Source organism: Octopus bimaculoides, chromosome 8, assembly GCF_046866305.1.
Source record: "Octopus bimaculoides isolate indiv1 chromosome 8, ASM4686630v1, whole genome shotgun sequence".
Lineage (NCBI taxonomy): Eukaryota > Metazoa > Mollusca > Cephalopoda > Octopoda > Octopodidae > Octopus > Octopus bimaculoides.
In genome coordinates, this window is record NC_142935.1 from 78,452,057 (window position 1) to 78,477,056 (window position 25,000).

The following is a 25,000-nucleotide window of genomic DNA, read 5'->3' on the forward strand; positions in this document are numbered from 1 at the left end:
AGCAATAAAATAATGAAATAAAAATTTGCCTTCTTTCAACTTGAAATTTTAATCCTACAAAGGCACAATGATTTAGAAACGATCGTATGCGTACAGACTCCACATTTAGATAACTGTGAGCGTAGTGCAAACAAGATTTAAAACAATAAAGAACGACATTGTTGGCAATAAAAACACGTGTTTTTATTCATTTAATCCGTTTAAGTATCTGTTTGAAGATGAAAAACCATGACAGGCAACACAAAGTATCTAGAGTACGAAACTTTGCTAGCTAGTGTTATCGTGCTGAACAACAGCTATATCGAATGTTATATTTTTGAGATTTTTGCACCCCCATGGGAGACGAAAACCATTTAAGTACAGAAAAATCGAAAAGAAAACGAAAGGATAATTAGTAGCTAAATGCTTCCATTGTCAAATCATTTCGCGGTCTCCGTGAAATGGAAGATCTTCATTATGTTTGATAGATCCTTGATAATGAACTATTCCTCCAGCCAATCTTTTGAAAAGTAATTTCAAAATGCCATCTCTCCCAGATTGAAAGTTTTCGTACTGGAACAAGTAGTGCCATTAAATTTCTGAATTGTCTCCACAAGAAAGCATAAGTGATTTCAGATTACCTGTTTGTGAGAAAAAATAGTTTGAAGGAGTATGGCGACTCATTATTTACCATCTGATACGTTTAATACTGTTAAAGCTGGTTTAAAATTTAATAGTTTACCTCGTGATTATTCTCAATATTTTTCCATCCTTCATTAATTATGATTTTACTAATAGATATAACAAGTAATAGATTTGGTATATAATGAATATCTACTGCTATTTTTTTTGCTATTATTTGTATGGCGTGGTATCCAAATGCTTGTGTGTTATTTATTTTCATTAAAAACAAAAAATTATCAATTTTTAATAGAATACTCTCAATATTTTAACACGATCTCTTTTTCTTTATTGAAATAAATCTAGTTTCAATAAACTCTCAGTTAGAAAGAACCTGTTTCCCCATGGAAATTCTATAGCAGAGTTTAAAGATGATATCGTTCCTCACCATTCTGATTCATATATTGTTAAATCATGATATAGTCACGTGTTTATTATTGCTCTGAAAATTAGAGAAGGTCTGATAAAAATAAAGAAAATATGAGAAAGAGAAAATATGAGAGAACTATAGAGAAATATGAAAGAATGAAAGCAAAAAGAAGGAATATGAGAAACAGTGATGCATGTGTGTGTGCGCGCGCGTGTGTATTTAGAGAGAGAAAAGATAGATTAATACCCTTACTCTTTAAATATTCTTACCATATCGCGATTATATTTCTGACCAGGTTAACTGAAGTAGGTCGAGAAAAGTAAAGTACAGCTCGAGTAATGAAATATTATATCAAGACACAATAAAATATTTGTAGCTGACTTTAACTACGACTGATTTCACACAAGGCCCAATAGTCTTATCCATTGAGCAATTTCACAGCTACCAGTAGTATACGACGAGCTATGTCCGAACTATTCGGTTGATCCATTCTTGTGAAATATAACGGAAGATGAAAGTATATTAGTATTTCATAATTACCACGGGTAATAACTGTAACTGCTGAATGGGTAGAGTGTTTGATATAATGGGTGAATGTCAGATACAATGGATGAAGTGTCAGATATAATTGATGGAATGTCATACGTAATGGGTGGAGTGTCAGACATAATTGGTGGCGAGTAAGATGCAACGGGTGGAATGTCAGTCATAATGGGTGGAATGTCAGTCATAATGGGTGGAATGTGTTAGACAAAATTATTTGGTCTATGTACTAATTTATTTGTTAACAATTTGTAATATCTACGCGCGTGTCTGTGCTTCTGGGGTGTGTTCGCGTGCATGAATTTATGTGTGTGTAGGAATGTTATAAATATCGGCTAGAAATATTATAAATATAATTATCGGTATTCTACGTATGACGCTCCTTGAGACATTCATGTTGCATCGAGTTACGGACACTCCCTTTTCATTCTCACCCTCAGAAATGCAGTGAGCTAATTATCGTCTGTCTGAAATTTGTAAATGAACTACGCGATAGAACGAAATTTCCTGCATTTGTGAATTGTTTCATTAAAAGCTGTCATGCTTTAATTACCTCTTGATGTCATTTGGCTCTCATCTCACTAAACTCGTAAAGAAATGAGTAAAAATCAGAATATTACATTTAATCCTTTATGAAATGCTCTTTGTTGACTAGCTAAAGATTAAACTAATACTGTTCTTTCCGTTTGGTATCGTTTGGTAAATTTTATTCAATAGCCTTATCTGTTTGCATACACTTTAACAATTCAAATCAGAAAAAAATTTCGATTTTTTTTTCTACAGGTCTTTGCAAAGGTTGTATAATAGATAGAGGAATTGGTTACAGTTCTCACCACAATGACTGCACCAAATATGTTCAATGTTTCCGAGAAAACGGTGAATATCGTGCCAAACTTATGTCATGCCCATTTGGAACATATTGGGATCAAAATAAAATTACTTGTTGGCACTCGCATCTTGTCAATTGTACAACAGGTAAGATCTGGAAAAACAGGAAGTCTAAAAATATTACTAGAAGTAGCAACAAACTTATGAGTTATCCTTTGCAATTGTCTCATTAAATTAATCATAGCCTAGAATTGGAAAGTGTGAATTCTAGAAAGCGCAATAGTCAGAATGTTGTTTATGTAGGAAAGAGTTTAGAAGATAGACAGAAGAATTGAGAAATCACCTCTAGGGAAGTTGAAGCGAAAACTATTAATGGAAGTAGTAGAACGATCAAATGCGATTGTGCAAGGAATAGGATTTGCTCACTTGATTTGTGTGGCAGTGTGGTAAGTTGCTTGCTTACCAACAACATGGTTCCGGGTTCAGTCCCACTGCGTGGCACCTTGGGCAAGTGTCATCTACTATAGCCTCGGGCCGACCAAAGCCTTGTGAGTGGATTTGGTAGACAGAAACTGAAAGAAGCTCGTCGTATATGTGTGTGTGTGTGTGTTCCGTGTTTGTCCCTTATCATCGCTTGACAACCGATGTTGGTGTGTTTACGTCCTCGTAATTTAGCGGTTCGGCAAAAGAGATCGGTTGAATAAGTACTAGGCTTACAAAGAATAAGTCCTGGGGTCGATTTGTTCGACTAAAGGCAGTGCTCCAGTATGGCCGCAGTCAAATTACTAAAATAAGTAAAAGAAGAAAAGAATTAAAGAAAAAGATGTAAGGTTACCTCAGAGAATAGGGAGTACTTCTATATTGAAGTTAACTCACGTTATATTAAGCAAACTTTCGCCCCCTCCTTTTCGGCATATTCCATACATTCATGCAATTTCACGAGTGGGATAACCACCTCTCTCATTTCCAACTGAGGCACAGTCACATTCAGCTTTCCTGCTACCGACGCGTAGCTTCCAGTTCGTTCTTAAAAACACGAGCTTGCTGCGCAAGCTGTGTGTTCTGTAAAAACGCAACAAATCAAAAATAAATCAACAATTTTAACAACTCAGTATTAACGTACCTGGGCAGACGCCTTCAACAAAACAAATAACACATATGTTCGAGGGAATCTCAACAAAATTGATTTTTTTTATTTCCTACAATGGGCCAAACATAGATGGCACATTACAAAACAATTCGTTTAGATATAAGGACAAAATGAAACAATTAGCCTTAGCAAACTAATTTGGGCACTAAAAGATAGTAACAAATTATATTCGAGTACCTGGGGAAACCTTGTAGAATAGGCGATAATGGATGTGACGTTTGTGTGGAAGAAATGTACCAAATTTTTTATTTTAAATTTACTCTTATAAACGTAAGACAGGAACAGGTTCTAAGATGTCCACACTTGAGAAAACATACCCTTAAATCAACACAACTCACCATCTATAGTAATTATGCTAGTTACAATAATGATTATAATAATTAATGGTATTTATACTACTACTAATAATAATGGTTTCAAATGTTGACACAAGGCTACCAATTTCGGGGGAGGGAAAAAGTTGATTACATCGACCCCAATACTCAACTGGTCCTTATTTTATCGACCTAGAGAGGATAAAAGGCAAAGTCAACCTCGGTGGAATTTGAACTCAGAACGCCAAGACGGACGAAAAGCCGTTAAGCATTTTGCTCGGCCTCCAAACGATTCTGCCAGCTCACCGCCTTACCACTCCTACTACTTACAATAATAACAATAGTATTAATGAGGGTATAAAACCCGAAATAAGTAAAAAAAAAACCTCTGAATAAATAATGTACTCCATACAGCAACATGTAAACAAAACTGCTACAATTAATTGAAATCCGAATAAACATTTTAAAACCACGTTTCGACTGTAATACCTGCGAAGGTGATTATAAGACCAGCATTCCTACCTTCAACCAATGCAGGACGCTTCTTTGAATCAGTTCACTTTGAAAATCTCGTGAGTGATTGAACCTTGATGAAATTGTAACGACTAGATGCATAATTGCTTACAAAGCAATGTGCAGTCGCTGCAGTCGAAACGTATGTCGGTCAGCTGTATATGCTGTAGAAAACTTTTAAATGCACAAGTTTTGGGACGTGAACAAATCTCCACTCTCCTTTTCGTTATCAACGTTATTTGCAGTTCTGAATAGGAACACGGAATTATCCTATGAGTGAAGTTTACCAGTATCAGTATCTCTTTCTAGCCTTGAGTACTATATAATAGACCGTTGTGGATAGCCGGCATTTTAACCAATTTGAGTGATAATACTGTATTCGCCAGGATAACTTATCCCTTTTATACTCTCTCTCTCTATCGTGAATATATATATAATATATATAATATATATAATATATACATATATATATATATATATATATATATATATATATATATATATATATATATATATATATATATATATACATATATATATATATATATATATATATATATACATATATATATATATATATATATATATATATATATATATATATATATATATATATATATATATATATATATATACATATATATATATATATATATACATATATATATATATATATATATATATATATATATATATATATATATATATATATATATATATATATATATATATATATATATAAACATTATCAGAGAACAAACATCAAATTCGAGCCAACGACTTTATATATAACACCACACCTCCAAACATTTGATCATATATAATTACCATGGCCCTTAAAATTATAAAATATACATATATAAAAAACACAAAAGGTAAAAAATGTATATGCAAATAAAGATACAGATATATAGAACGGCTTATCAAGAAGGTATATACAATGGACTAAAAATTCTAAAGCGTGTCATGCGACTAAAAAAATCTAAATAAAGTAAAATATCAATCAACTAAAAAATAATTCTTACTTCCCTCAAAGAAAAAAGTATGCCAAAAGAGTTCATTTCATAAAAACCATGGTAGGCTGGAGTCCAGGAGCAAAAAGAGTTCCACAAAATCAAGTCAAACACATCTATGACCATTTTGGGAGTTCATCAGTGCGGTGCGATTACGAGTGTAAGTGCATCTCGGCAATGACCCCCTCATCAGAATGAATAGGAATTTCAACAAACTGAATTTTTTATTTGGCACGAGGCCTGAAACACAGAGGGGACGGCACAAGGACAGACAAAGACAGTACACGTGGGGACAAAACATAAAACGATGAATGAAAATGAATATATGTACAAATAAGGATGGACGTTCTTGTTTGAGCTCCACCCTCAAGCAATCGCATTTTTACTGTTCATTTCAGTTCATTATCTGCTATATTATCGAAGCAAATCTTAATAGTCAATAAAATAAGGACCTAAATCCTCATTTTATCTCCGGGGGCAGGGTTTAAAGCCTCACCCTCTCTCCTACCAGATACAATTCGGTTTTGTAGTATTTTTGTACCTCTCTCCTACCAGATATAATTCAGTTTTGTAGTATTTTTGTAATGTTTCAAATTTTGAAATACATTTTCTTTCAGGTGGGTGCAATTTGGAAAGCTTCACCCTAGTGATGTTTTGAAATTTATTAATAGTTTTTCAATGGGTTTATTAGTTATATAAATCACTAAATGACTAGTTTGCAATTTCGGGATTTGAATGTCTGTAGGTGTCTGTTTGCAGGGAGGTTCTGCGCTGTTTTTTTTCTTTTTCGGGGGATGCTCGCAGTGGTGTGTGCTGAGTGGGTGTGTTATTTTCTGTAGTTGTTTCTATTTGGTGTGTATTGCTCTTTTTTTCTTGAACATTTAGAAGAGGAGTTATTTCTTTCTCTCTTTCTAGTAATGTGAATGTAATCCTCTTCGTCTTGGTTTCCTTCTGCTGCCTTTGCTGTACTCTCGGGCTCAGACAGGATTTCTGCTTTTTTCTCCGGTTCTTTTTCGCTTTGGGGGCATTTCTTTTCGATGTGCCCCTTCTGGCCACAGCCATAGCAGGTGGGAGGTCTCCCGTCCACTGTTACAGTCAGATTTCTTTTGTCGGGTAATTCTATCACTTCTGGGGTTTCAATTAAGTCAGCTTGGGTGTCCTGAACAATTAATTCAAGGCCATAGCCCCTTCAATTCGGCTGCTGTGTCTTGGTTGCCTGTACGATTAATGGCTCTTCTTCAGTACCTGAGAGGACGGCTGCCGCTATATACTCCTCTCTCATTTCCGGCGGAATCCTACCAATCCTAGAGACTCTTTACCCCAGGTAGGTTGGCAGGAGCAGCCATTCTTCGGTTCTTACTGGTACAGTGGAGTGCTTTTCTGCCACCTCAACGGAGGCAAATCTTACCTCCACTGTACCGTATTTCCTTCCTCGAGAGTAGTATGAAATGTCTTCTCTAATGTTACCCAAACACTTCTCAATGGCCTCTTCCGGAGTCATTTCTATTTTCTTTCCAGGCAGGTATAAGGTCCTGTAAATGATAGATTTTTCTTGGCATCTGCGATTTAATTTTCCGAAAGGGTCAACTTTACTTTCGCCCCCTCCTTTTCGGCATATTCCATACATTCATGCAATTTCTCGAGTGGGATAACCAGCTCTCTCATTTCCAACTGAGGCACAGTCACATTCAGCTTTCCTGCTACCGACACGTAGCTTCCAGTTCGTTCTTAAAAACACGAGCTTGCTGCGCAAGTTGTGTGTTCTGTAAAAACGGCGACAAATCAAAAATAAATCAACAATTTTAACAACTCAGTATTAACGTACCTGGGCAGACGCCTTCAACAAAGCAAATAACACATATGTTCGAGGGAATCTCAACAAAATTGATTTTTTTTATTTCCTACAATGGGCCAAACATAGATGGCACATTACAAAACAATACAGGACACATAATCGAGGAAATAAAAATAAAGAAAAAATCGAAAAATATTGTAAAATATGAACATTTAAAAATGAAGATGTGAACTTTTAAAAGGGGGGAAAAACTGTTAAAAAAATAACGTCTAAATGTAAACACTCGACTTCGGGGATCGTGTGAGCATTGCGTCTCATTTTATCATTTTCATATTTTCATTCGTTCTTTTTATTATTTTCTTCTTCACTCGATTTCTTTCTGTATTTCTATTTCCCCGATTATATGTCCTGTATTGTTTTGTAATGTCCCATCTATGTTTGGCTCCTTGTGGGTAATAAAGAAAATCAATTTGTTGATATTCCTATTCATCTTGATGAGGGGGACATTGCCGAGATGCGATGAACTCCCGAAATGGCCATAGAAGTGTTTGACTTGATTTTGTGGAACTCTTTTTGCTCCTAGACTCCAACCTACCATGGTTTTTATGAAATGAACGGATCTTTTCCTTTTGGTCGGCAGATCGATAAATTAATTTTTTTTAACTAAGCACTTTGAAACTTCGTATACTGGTAGAATGTGTTATATAGAACATCTTTTACTCTTAGCGTTGTTGAGAAAAGTTTGTATTTTCGAAGTTATTTCATGTTAAAGTTGTCGTATTTGGGTAATTTCAACCAATCAATAACGTCTATTGAGCTGAATAAAGTTACTGTTGTTGTTTGTCAACAACAACTTCCGGTGGTGTATATTTGTTACTGTTATTTATGACATATTTCATCTCAGTTACGTTCGTATGAATAAACGAGTGTATCTGAAGCACGTTTACATCATGACACCACCATAATCGTTCGCGCATTTCTACAACTTTTAGGTTTTTTTCTCCTGTTTTTCAGCTACTATTTTCGGAAAGACTTCCTCCCGTCCCTCCCTCCACCCCACCCCCATTTTCTCGCAAATTATTGTTTTCTTTAAATTTTTTTGCCAAAAACCCAGCTTTTCGGATACGGAAATTCCGGAAAATTCCAAACCCTAAAACCCTAACCCTAACTCTAACCCTAAAACCCTAATCCTAGCCCTAAAACCCTAAAGCTAAAACCAGTTTAAACGCACGAACGATGTCATAAATAACAGTGATAAACGAAATATACACCGCCGATAGTTGTTGTTGACAAACAGCAGTAATTTTATTCAGCTGAATACACGTCATTGATTGGTTGAACTTACTGAAATACAACTTTAACACGAAATAACTTAGTAAATAGAAACTTTTCTGAACAACGCTAAGAGTAAAAGATGTTCTATATGACACATTCTACCAGTATACGAAGTTTCAAAGTGTTTAATTAAAGAAAATTAATTAATCGAGCTACCCATGAAAAGGAAAAGATCCAAATGAACTTTTTTGACATACTTTTTTGTTTGAGGGGAGTAAGAAATTTTTTTGTCGATTGATATTTTATTTTATTTAGATTTTTAGTCGCATGACACGCTTTAGAATTTTTAGTCGATTGTAAGGACCTTCTTGATAGGCCGTTCTGTATTTTTATTCGCATATATATATATTTCCTTGTGTTTTTTTATTTATGTAAACTTTATACGTTTAAGGGCCTTGGTAATATTCATATATGATCAAATGTTTGGAGGCATGGTGTTATATATAAAGTCGTTGGCTCGAATTTGATGTTCTCTGATCAATGTTTTTTTTTTATCTCTGTCTCAATTGCATTTGAGCACTTCCTTTTTGCAGTCTTATAAATCCTTTTGTCTCTATAAAAAGAGGCAAAAATTATTTCTTGTCGTATATATATATATATATATATATATATATATATATATATATATATATATATATATATAGGGTAAAATTAATAATTAATTTTACCAAGTAGTTCGGTATGTTAAAAGAACCATTATCGGTAAACTTATACAAAAAAATTTATAATTATAAGCATAATTATAATTAGGGATCAGAAAAATTGCTTCACCACATACCGAAATTTAGAAATAGCAGTTAAAATACTATTCCACTACCATAATATGTCTCCCAGACAGCAATACTCCCAACTCACACAGGCAAAGAGAAGAAAAATAACGAATCCACCCGGCTTTGATTAACTGTATACGCATTTCTGGATTAAAGAGATGTAAAAAAATATTACTCACTTACTTCCATCATCAGCACAGTTTTTCAAATTATAAATCCGAGAATGCTAATAAGATACGCATTCGACCAAGCACCATCGAACAACTAATATCCAAAAACCAGCATTTCCGAATTCATACAGACGAGTAAGAACTCGCATTCCTTCCCCAATCATCCGTGTGCGCTACTAGTAATCCCGCAATAATTATTAATTATTAATTTTACCCTATATCAGTATTGATTAAATAATTCATTCCCTGATAGTAAACTGCAGTTGCTGCGGGATTACTGTACTAATGATGGAAGTAAGTCAGTAATATTTTTTACATCTCTTTAATCCTGAAACGCGTATACAGTTAATCAAAGCCGGGTGGATTCGTTATTTTTTTTCTCTTTGCCTGTGTGAGTTGGGAGTATTGCTGTCTGGGAGACATATTATGGTAGTGGAATAGTATTTTAACTGCTATTTCTAAATATCGGTGTGTTGAAGCAATTTTACTGATCTCTAATTATAATTATGCTTATAATTATAAAAAATTTTGTATGTATATATATGTATATATATGTATACATATATATATAAATATATATATGCGTGCATGTGTGTGTTCGTGCGTGTTACTGTGTGTTTGTGTGTGTATATATATAAATGTGAACACATATAAACGCATATTGAGAGAACTGTCAAAATCCTCTCCCATTTCTTACAGATGCTTGCTTAGTAACACAAAAAGATTCTACTTTTGCAATGAGAGATCACTGTGCTGGTTATTGGTCGTGTCATTACGGTCGGGCTGAGGCAAAATGTTGTCAAAGGAATCACAGATACGTACAAGGAAAAGGATGTCAACCGGACGGGTCCTGTAACCAACTTTGTCCACATTTCAAGAATACGGTGGAGAACAACGACAAATGCAAGCCAACTATTTGTATTTTGCTGTATAATTCTTCGTATTTTTCATTAATTTATTTGAAAAATTCTCTTCTAAATTTCTCCCACCTTTCCTTCCATATGTTCCACCAAATTTCTTTCTGCTACTTCTGTCATAAGTTCTACCAAAATTTCATCACATCTTCCAGAAATTCTTACTAAACAGTACCCTATCATATTATCCGTAATTTTTAACAAATCCTCTTCTATCATCTTTTCCTATAAGTTCTATCAAACTTCCTCCATGGTACTTTTTCAAAATTTTAACATACTTTAATGTTTTCCAGAAACTCTTCTATCGCATTAAAAGCTAAATATTTAAAACTGAGTACAGGGATTTCGGGCTAAATTTGACAGTTTGCGTAAATAGAAACGAAGAAACAGTTTCCTATCCAAAAATAAAATATTTTTTTAAATATTCAAAATGTCAACTAAATTATGGCTGGGAGATAAGTTTACTCAAAGTAGCCACCCTCAGCTCTCACCACGGTCTCAAGACGTCTTCGGAATCTGGCGCATGCGCTAGTCACAATGTTCCAGGAAAAATTTTCGATCACCTCCTTGATTTTGGCCACCAGATTGACCTTGGTACTACAGGAAGACCGATTGGTTCTTTCTCATTGATTGTAAAACACCGGCTTCTACAATATTAAGAACTACAGAAAAAGAACCGAACCCAGAAATTTCTGAATTGGAAAATGACCAGATTTACTTTAACTACTTGAAAAGACCGATAGAATTGATAAATCTATGGGATTACAATCAAGTTAATTAGGAGGCCAGAAATTGGGGCTGGTGAAATCATATAATTTCTCTGATAATCATTTCTCACACTTTTAGGAAGTATTGCAAAGAGTCAAATCTTGCTGCCATACATATGGCCTTCTACCTGCAACCCTATCTAGTGAGGGTTTGACCACAGTTTCCTGCACCTTCACATAACCATCTGAATTGAACCTAAAGTTCTGTTCAAAGCTGTGGGGATAAATTCCGGCTTGCAGACGGAGTCAGAAATCCTGCTGTCTTCCTACCTGTTGGTCACGGCTTCATAGTCTCCGTTGCAGCTGTCCATGTCATGTCTTACGACCTTTATAGTGTTCAAAGATCCTTGAGCAGCAGTCATGATGTCGGTATTTTGTTACTCGGTGCGAATCATGACACTGGTAATCTTTTCCAATATTCAGATAACTTTCAGTCCTCCATATCAGCTAACTTCTTTTCAACTACAACTTTAATCTTTAGGCTCTCTAATGCTGTTGACTGATCACCAATAAATCAAGCTGTTCCTGAAAAAGGAAACATAAAAATAGTTAAATTTAGCCCGAACACCCTGTATATGAAATATTTTATTGAATTGAAGCACATTATGCGATTTCAAATTGCAGGGAATCTAGTGGAGGGCTTGCTTGTTTATATCCTACCATCGGCAGTGTGTTTTATTAGTGGCCAAGCCATTTATCTCTCAACAGCTGAATTCTCTATCCAGGTTTGCGTAGCTAACGTAGATAGCATACTTCCACTGTTTCGAGCAAAAGCAGCACTATAGAATTGATGGATGTTTTACAATCTTTCTTGTTGAAAAAGTAATCAATATTTGTCACCGGCTTCTACAATATTAAGAACTACGGAAAAAGAACCGAACCCGGAAATCTCTGAATTGGAAAATGACCAGATTTACTTTAACTTCTTGAGAAGACCAACAGAATTGATAAATTATGGGTAACATGGTGTAAGGTTGGCAGTGATTAAAACTTCACAAGTTTTATAACCAAGACTCATTTTGTATTTTACATTCTTATTTTAAATTACAATTAGTAGGGTACTCTTCCCAACTTATTGTATTTAATCAAATTCTGATTCTTTTGGTATTTGTTTAAAGCCTTCTAAAATACTGGTGATTTATTTTTATAGCTGAATGCGAGTTACTAACTGACGAAAACAATCCAAGTTCTTACATACAGATTGTTCCTGGCATAGGACCTATATCGCGTCCGTGTGCTCCTGGCTCAGCTTTCGATAAGAGTATGTGTTCTTGCGCGAAAGTCAGCAAATCCTGGAAATCACACGTGGGTAAGCTGCTTATGATTAAAGCCTTCCGTAACCGAAAATATTTTGAAATTTATCTAATAAAACAATGCATTAAATATAACTAAGAAAATATAAATTGATCAAGTCTTTTTTTTTTCTTTTTCTATGGAATGTATTTGAGCTGGAAGTTTTGTGGGTCAGCCAAAAATGACTTCCATTACTTCTCCCAGCCACTGACCATGCCTATGTCTACAAGTGTGAAGACAAAGTATGCCATTTTTAGGAGAATGCTAATTGGAAGTTATAAATGTTATATTTTTCTAAGAGGGTACTGAATAAATACTTTCAGTGAATTGTTTGGAAAAGGAGACGTTGAATTAAGTCCGTAATATATTTATAAATATGAAATGAGTGAAAAATAAAAATCTATAATATATATTTTCAACATATTTCATAACGTAACTTCATTATTTATCAAAAGAAAAAAGTAACCTTTAAGAAACTTTGGAGTAGTTAGATACCTGTTTCGCTTGATTTACTTTCACTGTTTTCTACTTCCCAGAGTGTAAACCTTCCGTCAGTTATAATTTCAACGTGGATTTCGCGGACCAAAGTGGCAATAACGTTTTTGCTGGGTACGAAAGAGTTGATATTACCGAAAACGGCACCGCAAAATTCAGTGACGGTAGTCGCATAAATATATGGAGATTTGCTAATGTCGAATTCAGTGAAAAGTTATTGCTAAAATTACGTTTTCTTAAGTACAACTATGGAGCAGTAGAACAACCAATAGTTACCAACTGCTATGGTGAACATGGAGAAGGATCTTCCATTGCTATCACGATAGTCGAGCAAAGTATAACCATTAAAATCAAAACAGAACTTGGTGAAACTGGAATCTTGAGATTCTTTCAGGTTTGTTAGTTTCGATTTCTTTACATGTTTTCTTTTTATTGTTATAATATACAATTATTTATTGTGACTACATACAACGGTGTTGTGACATTCGTATCATTCTCAAAGTCAGAGTTTTAAAAGATAAATGATCTCAAATGAAAACCTTGGCTGGTTACAAGCTTACTCTAAGTTTCTTACCATCCAACTTGAATTAAAAGCTATATATCTGATAGTCACGGAACAGCAGTTTCTTTTCTTTGGCTTTCTACTGTCCTTCTTTACTCTTAGTTTAATATTAGTCAATATCCGCTGTTTGCAATGTGTGCCTTATAAACTAGAGCATCTTACTGGTTTCTCCTTTCTGCTGCAGGTTCCAGGATTCAATAATGTGACAATGGTGTATGATGGCCAACATGTTATAGCAAAGGTTAATGGCAAAATTAAGTCAACTGCTCTCATTGGTTAGTATCAAATCATATTTCGGTACTCTTTTGACGTTTTAGAGTTTAATCGCTCAGTTGATTATTTGGAGCAATAAAAAAAAAAAGAAAAATTATGTTAGTAATAGCTTTTAATTAATGAAGGTATTAGAGCACAGTAAAAGAATTATCTCTTGATTGTTCTTACAAATAAATATTACTAACTCTGTCTGTCATTCTTTCAGTGTTTTACTTCTTTCAATGATTTAAAGGAAGTCACATAGACATGATGCAGTGTTGGAACCACACACTAAGGGAAACCATAAACTAATAAAACGTAAAATATCCTACTCTCTACAATGGTGAAGAGATCTTCAAGTTGTGATTATGTGAATTCTAGACTAATAAGAGCTAAATACTTTAACTTCAGGACGTATAAAGAGTACATCTACTTGTTTGTTAGAAGCTGTTGAGTTACGTTGTTGTCAAATCGCAGAGATGAATAATTTATGAGTTCTTATGTTATTGAAATAGATGAAAAGATACATAAATAGATAGACAAATATATCGATAGTTAGACAGGTATTGGTAGTGATTGATAAATACTTATGTGTGTGTCAGTGTATGCGTCTGTGTATGTATGCTAACTTTAGATTATTTTAAAGCAGAATTAAGAATAACCGAACACCTACTGATTGAAGTAATCAATGCTGAGAGAAAAATCAACTGTATAATAAAATTCATATTGACAAGTTTTGCCTGACGGCTTATCCAAGCAGTATATATATATATATATATCCAAGGTTTCAAATTTGTATATTTAAAAAGGATAGAGACTTTCAACACGATCGATTTTTATTCCATTTATTTAATTATTTACCATTCGATGTCAACGTTTCTGTGCTCAACTCTATCCAACGACTGATCCGTTGGATGTCTGACGTTTGGCACTTCCTCAGGAATGGCTTCCATTAGAACAAATGACCAAGAAACACAATTATCGATCAGAACAGATTATTAAAAATTATTTAACTATACCGTTCTTTCCGCCATGCTGTCTTGATTATATTTGATTATGATATACAGGGGAGGTAACTCCTTAATCTTTTCTATTGTTACCGCTCTCCTGTGAATGTCTACTAGTTTAATTTATTTTATTTATTAATTTATTTATTAATCTATTTATTAATGACTATTGATTATCCCCGATAGGTAGATTATTTTTGTTGCCCCTGGGAGGCTATCATTGCTATTATTTTATTTTACATTAATACTGTGTCTCATTATTGGGCTAAGAGAATTTTATCCAGAAATCATTGCTCCTAGGAATCTTTTCAAGCTCCATCACTGATATATTCAATAATATTTCAATATATTATCATTATTTGCTATTACCAATATATTCTATGGGTTTTATACTAAGATTTGAACCTCATCTCTTCTTACTAAAATCCCCAGTTTGTTATCTTATTCCCAGTTCCTATTTTAATTTAATATCTACCCTTATCATGGTTGAGTCATGCACTTATATTCTGTTTAGAGATCTAACAATTGGCTGTATTGTACTGTATTACCCGTTCCACTTTTCTTCTTTATATCCAATCTATACTGAGTTGTTCCTAGGTCTGGGTAGCAAATTCCCAGTCGCCGCTTACATCTTTATTACAATTCTTTCTATATGGTCTGCTTCCATCCTTACTATTGTGTGCGCTCACAAACTCTTCTCCTACTATTATTATTGTTATTGTTGTTGTTGTTGTTGTTGTTGTTCTTCTTCTTCTTCTTCTTATTATTATTATTATTATTATATAGAAAGGATTGAGGTAACTCCTCCTGAAGATATAGAGTCAAAATTAAAAGAAGAGTGCCATTTGCTAGAGATAGCAAATGGCACTCTTCTTTTAATTTTGACTCTATTATTATTATTATTATTATTATTATTATTATTATTATTAATAATAATAATAATAATAATAATAGTAATCCTATATTGAAACTTATACAATCTACACTTATAGGCTTCACAGACTATATTGCCGCAACCTAGGGTTGGTCTGCACTATTACAGGTTAACTCCTATTAATGGATAATTTGGGGTTCGAAGTGAGATATTTTTAACTGACCCATTAACTATAGTAATCCCTTCCTTAAATTAGAGCTACGGTGCCTTTCTGGTTATAGTCAGGTATCAATTGTAATCTAACTTAATTTTCTAATTCCACTAAGGTTCAAGTGCATCTCCAAACTTCCACTAGTATTTTATGCATCAGTCCACCTAATTCCATGACCTAACTTTTTCTTATAATTTAGCATGTATTTATATATACCTACACACACACACACACACACATATATATACACATATACATATACACACACACACACACACACATATATATATATATACATATACATACACATACACACATACGCATACATATACATACACAGACACACACACACACATACATATATATATATATATATATATATATATATATATATATATATATATATATATATATATATATATATATATATATATATGTATGTATATATACACATGTACATACATATATCCATATCCTATAGCAACCCTTATGCTAATGCTATCATTGGACTCTATACCGTATCATTTAAGCCCGATTTTATAGAGCCCTTGCTCCTATTCTTACATATTTGGTGTGATCTGTCTATGTGCTAACTGCTATGACGAGATTCTCTGTGACACCCTCTCATATCCCAGATTCATTTAAACCAACGAAAAGTGCTCCTTAAGATGTGTGTACATTTCAGAGCATTATTCGTTAATTTGTTAATCAATTTACCCTTAGAGAAGAGTATGCAGTAGAGTTCTGTCGTACAGAGCGAACAGTACTTTCTTCCTCTCTCGTATGGCATTGATCTTGCTACTATGGACCATTCTAACGAATACGGCCTATTATTTTCTTTGAGTTCCCAGATGTATTTGCTAAGACTAGTGCTTGCTATTTTCCTTCTATCTCTAAACGTCGTGAAGTGATTAGAAATTCTCCTACATACCTGTCCTGATGTGCAACCAATGTATTTCGTGGTGCCTTACATTGATATACTATATTTTTGACTTTCGCGTTGGGTCCTTCACATTTTAATCTCCTAGGGTTTACCTCATTTACTGTGATTATGTTCTTACTCTTACAGACCTTACCCCTATTATTAATAGTACCTCCATTATTATTATTATTATTATTATTATTATTATTATTATTATTATTATTATTATTATTATCATCATCATTGTTATTATCATTCTTCTTATTATTATTATTGCTATTTATATCATTGTTCAAATTCTCATTCCCCCCTGTTTCTTTAGACTTAAGTATTTTAAGGTTATGCGCTGCTATTATTTGTGCTATGTCCCTAGTATTTGAAAACCCAAACCTAATTATGTGCGTATTGATAATTTTACCATAGTGCGAGTTCCTTAAATATACAAATTTGAAACCTTGGAAATATAAACAATGAGAACGATCCTTAAGGAATCTAATCAATGATCCTTTGGGGTGAAGTCTTATGCTATATTGGTAACGATTACAAAATTTACTGGAAAATTATATATATATATAAATATATATATATATATATATATATATATATATATATATATATATATATATATATATATATATATATATATATATATATATATATATATATATATATACATATACACACATATATCTATGTGCGTATTGGAGAGTTTGTTCTGTACTTATATAAATTTATAATTATGAGGCCTCTGTATGCCATTTACTCCCTCTCATCTCCCAAGACAATAATACCCCTCATTATACTACTACAATGCCCTTATCTATTTATCTACTAATCTTTCTCATACTAGTAAATATTATCTATTTATCCCCCTTCTCTCATATCGAATATAAGGCTTTTACCTATCTATCTTTTTTTCACTCACACCAGAATATATTATTTATTCCTCTCATTATTCACGCAAATTTGGAATTGCTAGCATTTTTTCTCCCTCTGTAATGAATACCCTTCAATATACTGAACTAGATATATCCAATATATACTTCTTACCTCTTTATCTTTGATCTCACCAGAATGTATCTTTTTTCCATGTACAACGCTGGATCTGCTAGCATTCACTTTCATTTTCCCTCAATATGGAGTACTGCATAACAATTCTTCCCTTTTCTCACTTTGTACCACTTAATCATAACAAACGCGGCTGAAGAAGCTGAAAGTTACCGAATAAGTACAGTATTGGAAGTGAAGTAAGGAGGAAAGCAAGGTTGCTGCACATGTAGACAGTTAAAACAAAGAAACTGCTATTTCTTAAAAGATATTTCTTAACATAGATTATATTACACGATAGGAGAGATCCCCTACGTGGGTGTATTGGTAAAGCTCTGAGATAAATTTCGGAAGTGGAGAAAAAGCTGGAAAAATTTCAAATAGCGGAGAAAAGGCTGGAAAAGTGGAGACGGTAATCAATCCGTGGAGGACGACAAAACCGAATGGAGAGTAGAGAAGATTGCAAGGAGGAGAGTAAAGAAAGTGTGGGCGTGTGCATATATGTATGAAAGTGTGTGTGGGGGGGGGGGTCAGCTGGTGTGTGATTGAGTGATGAAACGTGTGAGTGTATATAAGAACATGAGTGATAGTGCGTTCCAGTACAGGTGTGTATATATGTCTAATAAGAGTGTGTATAAGGAAACTGTAAGTGTATGTACATGTGGGGGGGGGGAGTGGCAGAGAGTAAGTTTGCGTATGTATGTAGGTCTTAGCGAGACAGTGTAAGAATGTAGGTGTGTATGAATGTGCTGGTCTACGTGAGGATGTTATGGGTCAAGAATGTGGAAGAAATGAGGTACATGTATGCATGTGAGAGCTATGAAAGTGTAAAGGTTGAGATGATGATAGCCGCGAGTGGGTATGAGTGGGTAGCATGGGAGTAGTGTGGACGAAGGGAATGGAAGTATAGTGAGAAGGCGTGTGTGGAGGAGGTTTGGAGAGAGGAAATGAGCTCTTGTCCTTTCTGGAAGCAAATGATGATGAACTGGGGATGAAGGTCACGCCGAAGATCGAAATGTGCAGGGTGGATTGGTCTGTGAATTGGAAGTGTTTTGAGATAGAAGAAAGTCGAATATCGCTGAGGTGCTCCCCCTAATCTATTAACCAGTTTACCCATTGTAAATAAGATTACAGAAGAAACATTGGAGAAACATCGTGAGTGCCGTGCAGTGAGAGAAGTCACTTATATGGGAAATGTAGTGGTTGGGTGCAATAAGGGAGGTGGAAAAGTGGCTATGAGAACAAAGGGATTCAGCAGAAGGATAGATGCGGGGAAAGGAGCTATGAACGAGGAGGCTGCGGAGGTTGCAGGCATGTTTGATGGCAGGATAAATGGAAGAGGAAATAAACTGGGGGTGGTAGTGTCAGATTAAAGGCTGCAGAAGAGGTGCAGGATGGTGCATTTTAGGGGCAGGTTGTTAGTATGGTAGGTAAGAGGGAAGTGTATGTATGGGTGGGGTTCCGGACACGGGGAGTTAGGTCTGAGGTGCTATTAATAGAACAGGCACGGGAAAGAGTGGATGAGGGAAGAAGCGTAACTATATCGAATGACTTTCTTCTTGAACCCTACCCACACGTACCTATTCCAGTGACCTGAATTTACTTCTGTCCTGCAGGGAGAAGTAGTTAAGTGTAAGCACGAAAAGGAGAGTAAAGTTATCGGGAGAGAAAACGGTTATAAGGGTTGAATGGTACAAAGGTTGAGGAGCGTGGAAGCTTTTAGCATGTATGTATGTATGTATTATATACTGTATATAATTTATAACTTTCATGCTAAGTAGAGGTTATCTGGTATAGCACAAAATCAGACTGTCAAAATCTTAAGGTTGTACGAGGTGCTTTAATAAAAAAATTATTTGAAACAATATTTTTCTTTTTGAATAGCAGTAACTTTGTAGTTTAAATCATAATTTGCTTCTGAATAGGTTCATCAGTAATTCGTTCTAAAAATTCTTTCCATTGAAACGAACATGTTTTTCATAGACATATTATGTTGTGTTGCGTTGACTTAGATGTTTGCGCTTAATTTTACATTATCGTGGGTACTAGCATCTAGTTGTGATGGTTTGTTGATACAACCAAAGTTAGAGATATGTCAAAGAGTAGAAGTGTGCGTTATATTTGTATAACACAGGATTTTCTGTGCAAATTTTTCTCCTAGTAAGCAAAGCAAATTTACCTTAACCGATTGGAAAATCCTTGCTGTGCCTGGATTGTACTTCTCCAGGACAGACCTCCATTTGCATACTTACACAGAGAGTTTTAAAGTGTCTGTATGTAAATTATGCATCTTTTGATTATACATGTTTCTATTTAATACATATTTTAAGAGAAAGATATTGCGTTTCCTTTTGTTAGATCAAATATTGAAATAACTTCTTTTTCAGGAAATATTGAAAGACGCCAAGCCGGTTTGTTGATTGGTGATTGTGATGGTCAGCATTCATTCCATGGAGAGATTGACTACGTACGTTTCAAATTTTCTTTATCTCCCCAATCTTTCTCCCTCTCTTACCCCTCTCTCTATTTAACTTTTATCTTTTACTTGTTTTAGTCACTGCCCATGGTAGGACACTATGTGAAAGGCCTCGTTGAATAAAACCAATACTTATTTTTTAAATCTGGTTCCTTTTCCCGAACCGCTATATAACAGGGATATCTATACCGTTCCTTGCCAACATCTATCTAACTATTTATTTATCTATCTGTCTGTCTGTCTGTCTGTCTAACTGTCTATCTACCAAAATGTCTCTCTATCTATCCGCCAAACTGCCTACCTATCTATCAATCTATATCTATATACCAAACTGCATATCTATCTATATCCATCTACCAAACTACTTAACTATCTCTCAATATCTACCAAACTGCCTATCTATCTACCTATTACCATCTACCAAACTGCCTATTTATATATCTACCTATATCTATCTAACAAACTGCCTAATTATCTATCTATTTATATCCGTCTACCAACCTGCCTATTTATTTATATCTATCTACCTAACTGCCTCTCTATCTATATCTAAATACCAAACTGTCAATCAATCTATCTATCTATCTATCTATCTATCTATCTATCTATCTATCTATCTATCAACCAAACAGCATATCTATCTCTATCTATCTGTCTCTAGCAAACTGCCTATCTATCTTTATCTATCCCTCTCTAGCAAATTGCCTATCTATCTATCTCTATCAACATTTCAACGCCAAACACGAAGGATGTGCTGTCAGGGCAAGAATGCGTGCTCTAAGGAACGAAGGTGTTGATGATGCGCAGACACGCACTGAGACTGCGACATCTCCGGCTCTACGTAGACGACGGTGAGCAGGTGTGGTCGCCGTTTGTGCGACGTGCTTTCCCGCAGCTCGTCTCCATGACCGAGCTGCAGTCGTAGATCAAGAAGAGACCTAGGCTAGGCGAATGGTACCGCGAGTGTCGCGTTGCTCTCCAGCAGCTCTGCCGTCCCGGGTCGACCTTGAGCGGCTGCATCACAACAAATGCATTCTATAGGGGAGGTACGACGACGATCTAGGGGCGAACCTGGGTGTCGACGAGGAATACCTGACCCGCCTGTTCAAGACGACTTTCGGGCCGGGACCTATGGATAACTTCCAGAGATCCCTAGCCTGGAAGTGCTACCGAGGAGCGCTACCCGTTCGGAATAAGCTCTACCGACATGGTTCGAGAAACACGGGGCCGACCTGCCCGAGATGCGGTCAGAGCGACGAGACCGTTCTGCACGCACTCGTGCAGTGTCCAACCATTTCCGACCTGTGGGCTTATGTCGAACGACTGCTGTCACGTGTGGGACGAGTCGGTTTATCAACCGAGTCTACCGTCAATATCGTCACGCCTCCTTCCTTTAAACGGGAAGGAAGAGCTGTATTTATTGTACTTGTGGCTATGGCGAAAGAATGCATCTGGTGGACGCGTCTGAAAGGATTAGAGACAAACACTTTCCTCTCTGGTCAATCTCTCATCAACTTTTTCAAGTATCACTTGAAAAGGAAGGTGAGAGGAGAGAGGCAAGTGTTGTCTAGCAAATGTTTCGAAAAAAGATGGATACATGTAGCAAGAATGGCACGTATAAAGGACGAAGCCACTTTGAGCATGATTCTATAGAACAGTAAAATTTTGTAAACAGAGAGTTACTTACGTTTCTTTCATAAATAAAAGTAATTATATTTTACAAATTGTAACATTAAGGACCGAGGTTACCGTGGTCTTTTCCGTAGGCTTTTCTTTCCACGGATAACCTCCCCATTTATTGGGAAATTTTTGTAATATTTTCTTTTTTTTTTGTACATACCCCAAATGTTTTCTCGATGCCTTTTCATCGTTATCCCCATTTTAATTTTTTACTTTATTTTCGTCCCCATCGAAAAGAAAAAACTCTGTGGCTAATAAAAGAAATCTTTCAATCTATCTATCTCTAGCACAGTGCCTATTTATCTATCTATCTCTAGCAAACTAACTATTTAACTATCTATCGCTCTCTCGCAAACTGCCTATTCCTCTCGCTCACTCACTCACTCTCTCTCTCTCTAGCAAACTGCCAATTTATCCATATATATTTCTCTCTAGCAAACTGCTTATATATCTCCCACTCTCTCTAGTAAACTCTCTCTCTCTCTCTCTCTCTCTCTCTCTCTCTCTAGCAAACTGCTTGTCTAACTATCTATCGCTCTCTACCAAACTGCCTATATATATATATATATATATATATATATATATATCTTTCTCTCTCTCCATCTCTCTCTCTCTTTCTAGCAAACTGCCTATATATATATATATATATAGCAAACTATCTGTCCATCTATGTCTCACTCTATAGCAAACTGTCTATACATCTATCAATGTCTCTCTCTAGCAACCTGCTTATCTTTCAATCTATCTATCTCTAGCAAACTGCTTATCTATCTGTCTAACACTCTAGCAAACTGAGTATCTATCAATCTATCTATATCTAGGAAACTGCCTGTCTACCTATCTCTCTCAGGCAAACTGCATATTAATTTGTCTCTCTAGCAAACTGCCCATCTCTAACACATAGCACACTGCCTATCTCTCTCTTTCTCTAGCAACTGCCTATCAATCTCCCTCTAGCACACTGCCTATCTATCTACCTTACTCTAACAAATTGCCTACGCATGTCTCTCTCTCTCTCTCTCTCTCTCTCTCTTTCTATCTCTCTCTAGCAATCTCTCTCTAGCAAAGTGCCTTTCAGTCTCTTTCTAGCAAACTGCCTATCATCTCTCTAGCAAACTGCCTATCAATCTCTCTCTAGCAAACTGCCTATCTATCTATCTCTCACCAGAAAACTGCCTATCTATCTATCTTTCTCTTAAAAACTCTCTCTCTCTCTCTCTCTCTCTCTCTCTCTCTCTCTCTCTCTCTCTCTCTCTCTCTCTCTAGTGAACTGTCTATCTCTCTCTCTCTAGCGAACTGTCTACCTCTCTATCTCTTTCTCTCTCCCTCTGACAAATTACCTTTCGCTCTCTGTCCCTCTGGCAAATTGTCTTTCTCTCTCTCCCTCCCTCTGTCTCTCTCTCTGTCTCTCTCTGTAGCAAATAGCTTATTTGTCAATCTCTCTCTCTCTCTCTTTTGCAAACTGCCTATCTCTCTTCTCTCTCTCTCTTTCTCTCTCTCGCTACCAAACTACTTATCTATCTCACTCTATATATCTCTAGCAAACTGCAAATCTCTCTATCAATCTCTCTCTCTCTCTCTCTCTCTCTCTAGTAAAGAATCTGTCAATCTCTTTTTCTCTAGCAAACTGCCTAACTATTTATCTCCCTCTCTAGCAAACTGCGTACCTATCAGTCTCTCTATCTAGCAAACTGCGTATCTATCTATCAATCAATCTATCTATCTATCTATCTATCTATCTATCTATCTAGCAAACTGCCTATCTATTTATCACTCAGGCAAACTGTTAATCTCTCTCTCTCTCTCTCTCTCTCTCTCTCTCTCTCTCTCTCTCTCTCTCTCTCTCTCTCTCTCCTCTCTCTCTCTCTCTCTCCTCTCTCTCTCTCTCTCTCTCTCTCTCTAGCAAACTGTCATCTATCCATCCATCTCTATCAAACAGCCTATCAATCTTCTTAATATATAAAGCTGAAGTTGTGTGTCTGTGTAAAGCCTTTTTAAAAGTTTATAGAAATCCACATTTTCCACTTTTTCGTAAAATTTTTTACATCAATGGAATTTTCTCGATGTGAACTTTCCAGTGCAGTAATTTGATTTTTAAAATTCCGTTTACTTTGTGTGATTTAAGGGAGATTTGGCTGTCGTTTCTAGCAACTTTTATATTTCTTCCCTTCTACCTGGAACAGCGTTCTTACACGTGCGCTCAACAGAGAGAGAAAGTGATACATACAACGTCATAGATTAAACTATCTTCTCAGTATTCTTTACCTATTTTTCATAACATTGATACGTAAAAACACACACAACCACATAAGAATTTTGAAGGAAACAACTGCAGGTTATTTTTGAGAAGTGTTCCCCACTCGGTGGTGTTTCGGAGCAAGTTGTCCATATTTGTTTCATTTTTCTCTATTATGTGCGTAAGTGCATCCATAGATTTCTAATGAAGTAATAGCCAGTGAAGAGAAGCCGTCATAAGAAAACTTTTAACTACCTCTATTCCTTTCTCCCCCTCTCTCTACCTCTTCCTCTCTCGCTCTCTCAAACGCATACACGTGCAAGTACACAATCATTCAGTAAAATATAACTCATGTTCGTCAATGATTTGTAAATATACTACGATTTTCACTAGGGTGTTATGCTTAAGGTTTTAGGGTCTGGGTTAGGGTTTTAGGGTTAGGGTTAGGGTTTAGGGTTAATGTTAGGGTTAGTGTTAGGATTAGGTTTAGGATTAGGGTTGGGTAATCGTGCGGGTATTAATCTGAAAAATTACAGATATGTGAAAAGTACCGACCCTGCCATCTATTATAACTTTTGTTGTTCTGTTTAATATATACATAGATTATGCCTCCAAAGAAGTGAGTTTGCTGGGGAAAGAAAGCAACCGGTTTAAATTGACAGCAAGAGACTGCAGCAATTCACCACATTCCAGAAGTTACTTTGAACATAATGCAAAATGGTGCATCAACATCTTCTGCCCAATCTGATAGAATTCTGGCAAAACTGTGGAGCAACAGATCGCCAGCAATTGCTTCATCACAA

The 25,000-nt window shown here is 35.4% G+C and overlaps 1 protein-coding gene and 1 long non-coding RNA gene across 2 annotated transcripts in view; one reads left to right on the forward strand and one right to left on the reverse strand.

Annotated features, from left to right (window-relative positions):
• The window catches only part of LOC106880998 (protein PIF), a 51,439-nt gene that overhangs the window by 11,736 nt on the left and 14,703 nt on the right, over nt 1-25,000 (forward strand). The window contains exons 6-11 of the mRNA XM_052970195.2: nt 2,357-2,548; nt 10,161-10,364; nt 12,293-12,451; nt 12,972-13,324; nt 13,677-13,767; nt 20,193-20,272. Of these exons, the coding sequence (XP_052826155.1) occupies nt 2,357-2,548; nt 10,161-10,364; nt 12,293-12,451; nt 12,972-13,324; nt 13,677-13,767; nt 20,193-20,272 (1,079 nt within the window). The remainder of the gene's footprint in view (nt 1-2,356; nt 2,549-10,160; nt 10,365-12,292; nt 12,452-12,971; nt 13,325-13,676; nt 13,768-20,192; nt 20,273-25,000) is intronic.
• Nucleotides 10,547-25,000, reverse strand: part of LOC149134465 (uncharacterized) — a 95,895-nt gene continuing 81,441 nt past the window's right edge. The window contains exons 2-3 of the long non-coding RNA XR_016242924.1: nt 17,809-17,968; nt 10,547-11,667 (exon numbers count right to left, since the gene is read on the reverse strand). This is a non-coding gene — a long non-coding RNA (uncharacterized LOC149134465). The remainder of the gene's footprint in view (nt 11,668-17,808; nt 17,969-25,000) is intronic.